Source organism: Pelodiscus sinensis, chromosome 4, assembly GCF_049634645.1.
Source record: "Pelodiscus sinensis isolate JC-2024 chromosome 4, ASM4963464v1, whole genome shotgun sequence".
In the NCBI taxonomy this organism is placed as follows: domain Eukaryota; kingdom Metazoa; phylum Chordata; order Testudines; family Trionychidae; genus Pelodiscus; species Pelodiscus sinensis.
In genome coordinates, this window is record NC_134714.1 from 22422982 (window position 1) to 22432528 (window position 9547).

A 9547-nucleotide genomic window follows, 5' to 3' on the forward strand; every position below is an offset into this window, starting at 1 on the left:
AGTATTTCCTAAGCAACTAAATTAAAATCATACCCAGAATTCTCTCATTTGTTGTCAGAGTTGGACAGAACATATAAAAACATTTTCATTTGTACTAAACCATGACTTGGAACCCAGAAATGCATGACTCCTCAAGAAAGAGGTTTATGGCTTTAACACAAGAGATTAGTTACTTCAGGATCACTACTGCTCTCCTTTTTCTAAGATGCTTCCTGTATGTACTACTACTGTATTGAATGTAAATTATAAGCCAACTCCTTACATGTGGATTTGAAAAGATAGATATTCAGAGTTTCCCCACAATACAAAACCTGAGTCGTGGCTTGTTGCACTGTACTAAGTTTTGTTCTTTCAGTATGCTTAAAGACCTGTAAGGAGAGCATACCACAAGATCGATTTAATTCCTTATAACTTGCCTTGATATTTTTGAAGACTTCAAAATATACTGAAAAAAGAGGAGATTAAAACTAAGAAGCATAAAAAAAAGACTGTTTCCCTAATTTAGCTAACGAATCACAAGATGACGTAATTGTGTCCATGCTGGCACTTCTGCAGTGAAACCACTGCAATGCAGCACAAAGTTCTCTCTAAAGAAGACACACCCAAGTAAGAAAAATAAGAACATTACTCTCCTGTTCTCCCAATGCTTCCAAAACAAAGCACCTGAGTTTCATTTTGTATTACTATAGCACCAAAAGCTGATGAACTAGTAGTCCACTTCAAATCACAGTAGGGAAGTCAATGCTACACACACATTTCATAACTGCTCAAGAGGAAGAACCCTATCCACTGTACTTAAAGCATTAACCGCCTTCCTACTGTATTAATTGTGTAAGATCGTGGATAATGCAGAAGCATATTTCCAGAAGCAAATTCTATTACATTAGATAATAGGAAGGAAGCACAGCTATAGTGAGTTTGTCAGTACAGGCAGTCCCCGGGTTACATGGATCCGACTTACATCGGATCCCTACTTACAAACGGGGTGAGGCAACCCCGCACTAGCTGCTTCCCCCCAGCAGACCAGGGAGACGCGAAGCTAGCCCCCCCCCGCAGCAGACCAGGGAGACGCGGAGCAGCTTCTTAGCAGACACCTCAGCTTGTGAATAAAGGACTGAGGGAAGTGAGGTGTGGGAGAATAAAACTGAGCTCTGGAGAAATGTTTGGCTCGAGTTTCCCCTACAATATGTACCAGTTCCGACTTACATACAATTTCAACTTAAGAACAAACCTACAGTCCCTATCTTGTACGTAATCCGGGGACTGCCTGTACTATACTTGCAGCACAATTTTTCAGAATGTTTTAATCGTCTTTTAAAAATTCAACATATGAGTGGTCAGGCTGTAAGCTCTCAGTGGCTAAAGTGGACCAAAGTGTCCATATAAGTCATGTGAGTTTTAAAAATATTAACATCTTTTCTAGAATGTGGTATTTTAAAAGTTAAATGTTTAGATAGTGTATAACAGATTCCTTTTTAATAAACTTTATAAAAAAGATTGAGAATTTTAGCAAAAAATGCTCTCCATGTATAGAGATGCACCGTTGTCTGGTTCTATACAAAGAAAAGTGACTGAGGGTATGTCTATACTGCTGCTCCACGAGTTACGACCACCTCCACTTACAACCATCTGCACTTATGACCAAAGTGGTCGTAAATGCAGATCCGAGTTACGAACGGTGAGCCATGTTTACGAACAGCGCGGTTGCCATGTAACTCTATGGGATCCGAGTTACGAACACTTTGAGTTACGGACCAAGTGTTGGTTCGTAACTCGGGGAATGGTTGTACTACAGTTAAGAATCATTCAGGCTTTGTCTACACTGCAGAGTTTTTGTGCATGAAGCTTTTTGCGGAAGAGATCTTTTGCAAAAATTTAATGCGCAAAAGCGAGTCCACACCTCAAAAGCGACGTGCTTTTGCACAAGACAGCGTGCACACTGCATGGATACTCTTAAGCAAGAAAGCTCTGATGGCCATTAACAGAATGGCCATCAGAGCACCTATGCTTTTTCTGCGCAATAAACCCCTGTGGAGCGTCCACACATGCCTTTTTGTGCAAAAGCCGTAGAGCAAAAAGGAGTTATGCCTTGTAGAAGGAGGTATACCTACACCGCAAAAAGCCCTCTGTTCTGCCATTTTACTATTGATTTCCTTGTGCAAAAACCTTGTCATGTAGACACAGCCTCAGAGGTAGGGGGCTTGAGTAAAGGGGCTGTTAATTGAGGTACAGTGAGGTTTGGGCCAACTGAGCTCTGGGACCCTCCGACCTCGCAGGATCAGAGACACAGGAATCTGGTTTGAGCTCAAATATGTATGCTGCAGTTAGACACTTAGCCAAAGTCAGTTGGCAGAAGCCTGGTACCTAAAGTACAGTATAGTCACACCTCAAAGGAACAACAGTCTTTTGTCAACTATCCCTGATCTAGACTCTCCACATATCTCAGATGGGCTATTCCATCTAAAATAAATTTTCACTTTTGGTGCTTACAACACTAGTGCTATCACAAAACATTTATGCACATAAACATCCACATCCACAGCATGACCTGGTGCAAGTCTGAAGTTAATCAGCTGAATCAAGCTGTGTTAAAACAGATAAACAGCTTGCTATTTGAGTACTCTGCCCTTTCTTAAAGAGATTATTCTCCTAGTGGAGCAACACTAACCCCGAAGACTCGTTTGAAATATTTATTAGGGATCAGAGGGGTTCAGGGCAAACAAGTTGGCCAAAAGCCACCTAGTGGTTATTCTATGGATTGGAGCAAGGGATCTCAAGTTCCTAGTGGAGGATGGCAAAAAAGAGGTTCCTCAGTCTGCTGTTTTTCTTAACAGGTGTTATGGCTACATGGGAACATGGCAGTCAAAGTGTAACACATTAGTTAATACAAGCCAGATCAGAACATTTACTGCAAGAAATTCAAATATTTTCTTAGGATTGGACTGGATAGTGTGACGATGTAAAGGGTAGGAAAGGGAGGTGTGAATACAGTGTGGGTTGAAGACTCAAAATCAAATAGCAACTGGTTTATGTAATATCACACCAAGATAGGAAACATGAACACATTTAAGACCTACGTTCAGCAGTGCATTTGAGTCAATTATTCCTGTACAGTTTCACAAGTTTCCTTTACCACACATATACTCAATCTCTTGTGAAAGAGGTACCAGTGGGTTTTACAGAATATACACCACTCTTAAGTTAGACACTTGCCAATTGTCACAAGCTAATTAAAAGTTACAGTATAAAATTAATGTCTACAAGTTAAAATCATTAGTCTGAAATAAACTAATCTAGCAACTGAATAGGTCAGCATAACATCTGACCACATTTCGGGTAATATGTACACACTTAGGGCTATGACTAAGGATGCTAAGTAGCGAGCAAGTGACTAACTGTGTACTCCATAATATTTGTATCAAGTACACAATTACTTGATAAGGGGCCACTGAGGCTCTGCAGTTTAAATGTGGCAGGAGCCGGGTGTGCAAGCAGCCTGGCTCCTACTACATTTAAAAGGCAGAGCCGCAACACCACAGTGCCTCTGCCTCTCCTACCACCATGAAGACAGTACTGGGGGAGTGGTTTTTAAGCCAGCTCTCGCTCACGCCTTGCTGCCTCTGATATAGAGGAAGCAAGGGGGAGGGGTAGAATGTGAGTAGTTGACTCAACTGCCCGATAAGACTCGGCTTATTGGGTAGTTGACTATTTGACTACAGGCAGTCCCCGAGTTACGTGGATCCGACTTATGTCGGATCCGCAATTACGAACGGGGTTTTTTTCGCCCCGGAGGACGGGAGTGGCGGGACGCCCAGATGCGCCGCGGTCCCGCCGCCCGCGTCCTCCAGGGCGAGAAAAGCTGCTTCGCATCTCCCTGGTCTGCTGGGGGGAGAGCCCCCCCAGCAGACCAGGGAGATGCTGAGCAAAGCCACGGAGCATGCGGGCAGCGGGACAGCCCAGACACGCCGCGGCTGTCTTTGCTCCCCGTCTCCCTGGTCTGCTGTCTTGGAGGACGCCAGCAGCGGGACAGCCGCAGCACATCTGGGCTGTCCCGCTGCCCGCGTGCTCCGCGGCTTTGCTCCCCGTCTCGCTGGTCTGCTGATCCCCAGCAGACCAGGAAGACGCGGAGCAAAGCGGCGGAGGACCCGGGCGGCGGGACCGTGGTGTGTCTCGGTCCACCGCCCGCGTCTCCCTGGTCTACTGGGGGGGGGCGCAGTTAGTGCGCCCCCGCGCCCCCCCCCCCCCCCCCAGCAGACCAGGCTTTTCTCCGGACGCCAGTGGTAGAGCAGCTGGGGCGCTGCTGGACCAACCCGGCAGCACCCCAGCTGCTCTGCCCCAGGCGTCCCCAAGTCAGCCGCTGCTGAAACTGACCAGCGCTGACTACAGGAAGCCAGAGGCAGAGTTGCTCTGCCCCGGGTTTCCTGGAATCAGCCGCTGATCAGTTTCAGCAGCAGCTGACTTGGGGACCCCTGGGGTTCTTAAGTTGAATCTGTATGTAAGTCTGAACTGGCATCCAGATTCAGCCTGTTGAAACTGATCAGCGGCTGATTCCAGGAAGCCTGGGGCAGAGCAACTCTGCCTCGGGCTTCCTGTAGTCAGCCGCTGGTCAGTTTCAGCAGCGGCTGAATCTGGATGCCAGTTCCGACTTACATACAGATTCAACTTAAGAACAAACCTACAGTCCCTATCTTGTATGTAACCCAGGGACTGCCTGTACTCTTTTACACCCCTAGCTATAACTCCATCAAGGTAATTGTTAAGAATTACATCCAGGCTACTCTTGGAGGACCTGAAAATCCCTCCCCTCCCACATGAATACTGATTCAGATGTACAGGTGTTCACGCCCTTACTCAGGCAGCCCATCACACATTTTTAAAGTACTATGCTGTTTGGATTTGGAGATCTTCTTTATGGTTCTTAAAAAGATCTGACCAGTTGATACTGTCTATATTTAGCAATTCAGCTGAACTAATTTTTGGAACAGTGGAAAATGGGAGAGAAAGTTTTCCTACTACAAAAAAGCCTGGAGTGCAATAATTACAGGCAGTCCCAGAGTTACGCGGATCTGACTTATGTCGGATCCGCACTTACGAACGGGGCTTTTCTCGCCCCGGAACTCGCGGGCGGCAGGACCACCCAGACGCGCAGTAGTCCCGCCACCGTGTCCTCCGGGGTGAGAAAAGCTGCTCCGGGTGTCCCTGGTCTGCTGGGGGCAGCAGGTGCAGCATCTGAGACCAGGCACGAGCCAGCACGGTGCTGGGGGGCAGAGGGGCTTTTAAGCTGGCTCCTATTTTCTCCCCCGCTTGCTGCCTCTCTTCGATAGAGGCAGCAAGGGAAGGGGGAAGAAGTGACTAGTTCAGTCACTAGTTGACTATCCGATAAGCATATGCTTAGAGTAGTCAACTAATCGCTCACATCCCTACTCCAGAATCAGGAGATATGTCCCACCTGAGATATGTTTACAGTACTATTTTTAGTTGAGCAGCCCAAGACAAATGACTTAGCTTCTGAGAATGTGCTACCGACTTTAAAAAAACAACAGAAGTATACCATCTGTCTCAAATGGGGCAACTGGACTTAGAGCACACTTAGCTGTTTTGCATTTAATGAGTTTGATTTCCCATTCTTGTTCCACACCTCCGGCAAATTATGACAAAAAAAGCTTTGACTGGGTCCTAGACAAGTCAGATCTAGGGATGGAAGTGACTAGTTGACTATCCAATAAGCAAATGCTTATCAAATAGTCGACTTGACTAGTCGCTACCCACCCTCCCTTGCTGCTTCAGTTGTTTCCCACTCTGGGTGCTCCTGGTTTTGAAATGTACAAGAGCTGGACTCTTGTACATTTCAAAAGCAGAAGTGCTGCAGGGTGCACAGGGTAAGCAGGGATTCAAGCAGTCCCCGCTTGCTCTGTGCTCTCTGCGGTATCTCAGAGAGGAAGCAAGGGGTGGGGGGAGCGGGAAGAACAGGAGGGAACCGGCTCAAAAGATGGTTCTCCCCCAAAACCGCCTCTATCAGAGGCAGCAGGGGGTGGATAGGGGACTCTGCTGTGAAGTAACCCCTGTCCGCAGAGGTCCTAGCAGGGATTGGACTCCCACCACAAACAGGGGCTGTAACAGCCAAGCAATCCCTGTTCACAGCAGACAGGGCTGTCCTGCTGATCGCTATGCCTCTGTATTTTAAATGTAATAAGAGTCCAGAAGCTCTAACTACATTTAAAATGCAGAGTCCCAGTGCAGGTGGCTCCAGAGCCAGCACAAGGCAGGACTGCTCAGTCCTGGCTCAAGTTGGCTCCTCTCAAGCTACCCCTGAGACATGATACAAGGAGTAGGTAGGGGAGGACAATGTAAATACCTAAACACAGAAAAGTACACAAGCCAGGTTTTGAAACATTTATTCCATTAGATATCACTATTAATATAGCTCACTTGCTAAGAATTCCTTGCCTCTAGAGCAGCAGTTCCCAATTTCTGTCATTTTTTAATCTTCCTGTAGCACAGACATGTTAATAGCCCCTCTATATAGATTTTGGCATATAAAATCTATATAGATTTTGGTATGGGTTAGCATGCAGGAAACTAAAGCTATGTTAAATTCCCTCCCTGTGAAAATGGAGAGAAGTGTTGCTAGTGGGTGACAGCAGCCCTCCTTTCTATTCCCGTGGTTCTTAAAGTGTAGTCTGCAGACTATCTTGCATATGGGCCATGGGCTCAGCCCCCTCCTGCAGCAGGGAGCCTGCACTGGCACTTAAACCCCCTCCAGCCCATGAGGTTGGAGCACCGGTGCCAGCTTCCAACTGCGAGAGAAGCCTCAAGCTTCGTGGCACATCCAACTTGTGGGGAAAGGAAGCAGTTCTATGAGTGCCACTCCTCCTCCTCCCTGCTGGGGGAACAGCAGTGAAGGAAACTGCTTGCCTGGAGGCTTTACCCGCTGTTTCCACTGCCCAGGATTCTGGCCAATGAGAACAGCATGGGGCAGTGTCTGGGAGAGGCAGGGGGAGAGAGCCAGGTAAGTTTCCCCCATCCATCTTATGCCTAGATCCCAACCATTACCCCACTGCTGCACCCCCCTCCCCACTTTCCCCCTGATTCTGCACCCTCCCTTCCATCCAGACCTCGCACACCCACCCACTCCATTGCCCATTTTGTCATCATGGGAGGCTGGCAAGTGGTTAATAGAAAGACCAGTACTAAGTGGGATGAGCCATGGGCCAAACAATTTTAAGGACCACTGCTGTATTCCAACACAGGAGAGTGCAGTGGATGCTACTCCCATGCCAATGGGAGACTCAGGGAATTTTTGATGGGTGTCTCGCCCCTCTTCCTATTGCAGTAGGATGTTCCAGGGTACACCTCACGAGGCTTGTGGGGTCAGCACCCATCTTGAGGGGGAGGGAGATGTAACAGAGCCTGCCCTCTCTCCACATGCACCTGAGGGGATTCGATGGGGGTGTCAAAGACCTGCCCCTCAACACAGGTCCATGTGTGAGGGATGAGTGTAAGGGATGGGGAGATGAGCATGTCACAACTCCACCTTTCACTGCAGGTGCATTGGGGGTAACGACAGGGAAGGGGGGGGATGGGTCACAGCCCCGCTTCTCACTGTGGGTGCATTGGGGGTAACGATGGAGGGGGGTGTCAGCCCCGCTTCTCACTGCAGGTGCATTGGCAGTAACGATGGGGGGGTGTCAACCCCGCTTCTCACTGCAGGTGCATTGGGGATAACGATGGAGTAGGGGAGAGGAATGGGTCACAGCCCTGCTTCTTACTGCGGGTGCATTGGGGGTAACGATGGGGGGATGGGTCACAGCCCCGCTCCTCACTGCAGGTGCTCTGGGGGGTAACGATGGGGGGGGGGGGAGAGGATAGGTCACAGCCCCGCCCCTCACTGCGGGTGTATTGGGGGTAACGGTGGGGGGGATGGGTCACAACCCCGCTCCTCACTGCGGGTGCATTGGAGGGTAACCATGGGGGGGGAAGGATGGGTCACAGCCCCGCCCCCTCACTGCGGGTGTATTGGGGGGGGTAACGACAGGGTGGGGGGGGTCAATAGCCCCGCCCCTCACTGCGGATGCATGGGAGGGAGGGGGGGAGAAGAGCAGAGCCCAGGCCTTGGCCCGCCCAGCCCTGTCACAGGAAGCGGGGGAAACAGCCATCGCGGCGCACAAAGCGGCAGCCGCCGCCATCTTGTCCGCTGTCGCCTGCACCGGAGGCTCCGCCCAGTCGGCCCCGCCCGGCTCGCCCCGCCGCAGCGCGGGTCCCGGCTCTCACCCTTGAGCGTGGAGCGCTCCACCAGCACGGTGTGCACCTGCGGGTCGGACAGGAACTTGCGCATGTGCTCCACGGCCCCCTTCTCCTCCAGGGCTGCCTCCAGCGCGGCCGGGGCGTCGCCGCCGTCCTCCAGCAGCAGCGGCACCAGCTTGCGCAGGTGCTTCTGCAGCACCGAGACATCCGCCACATTCTGCACCGCCGAGCCCGGCACCTCCAGGCCGCCTTCCTCGCCGCCCCCGCCGGGGCCGCCGCCGCCCGCGTCCGACATGCCGAGACAGGCAAACACAGCCCAGAGTCCGCTCCTGCTGCTGCTGCCGAGCCACCGCCTCAGCACTGAGCCGGCCGCACCCACCGCTCCGCCCTGTAACTACCTTCCTCCCCCGCCCCCGCCGCGGGGCGGACAGGGAAGTGTAGTCCTCACTGCCTGGGTGTGCTCGACAGAGCTGAAGAGAAGGACTACAACTCCCAGCATGCACCAACTCGGGGGGGGGCCTCTGCTACCAAAGCAACCGGGGAGTTGCCATTCACTGAGGTCACAAATCTCACGAGAAAGGTGACCAACAAAGCCCACAAATCTCGCGTTTCTGTGGGGCAGGCAGTTTCGAGACGGCGTAGGCCACTTGCATGCTGGGCAATGTAGTTCCTCCCGCCTAGCTTGCTCGTCGCAACGCAACGTCCAAAGGGAAAGACTCTAAGCCCAAGTGCACCCTGGGAATTGAAGTCCACTGGGGCAAGGCTGCTCTAGTGGCAAACGAGAGGCGTGAGGACAAGCTCCCGGATGTCCCACTTAGTGGAGTGGCTACGGCAAGGGGGCAAGGTTATTGCTCAGGAGGCCGGGGCGGTGTTCCAAAGGCCGGGTCCTGCATCCCATCCCAGTGTTGCGATCGCTACTCGCAGCGTTGCGCTAACCCCGGGCACAGCGCCTCCCAGCTGCAGCCAGGGGCCGCGCCCCATGGAAGTGCCTGGCCAGCAGCTCAGCTGTTTGCAGGAGTGCGAGTTGTGGCCTTTTCTGAACCTTTGCCCCCTTGTATGGGGCAGATTTCTTGCAGCAGCCCCGGCGCCTGCTCCCCGAAGTCAAGTAGCATCTTTCTGAGACACACGCAAGTGAGATGACGTCGCTTCTCATTCCTTACGTAACAATGGATGAAGACTAGAATGTGCAGCCGAGCTGATACATTTTCACGGGAGTTCTGTAAGGCTGGGTAGCCCTTTCAGTTCTTGCTGGTTTGGATGGGAACGCTGGAGTTTATATTTTAGTTTTATTTGAGAGTACTAA

General features: G+C 50.8%; 1 protein-coding gene across 2 annotated transcripts in view; it reads right to left on the reverse strand.

Annotated features, from left to right (window-relative positions):
• DYNC1H1 (dynein cytoplasmic 1 heavy chain 1) overlaps window positions 1-8665 on the reverse strand; it is a 74550-nt gene extending 65885 nt beyond the window's left edge. Inside the window, exon 1 of one of the 2 annotated variants that reach the window (XM_075926557.1) lies at window positions 8272-8665. In XM_075926557.1, coding sequence (XP_075782672.1) covers window positions 8272-8539 — 268 coding nt within the window. In that variant the 5' untranslated portion in view covers window positions 8540-8665. The remainder of the gene's footprint in view (window positions 1-8271) is intronic. The other variant, XM_025183071.2, reaches the window with a different exon arrangement.
• Window positions 8666-9547: the final 882 nt, after the last annotated feature.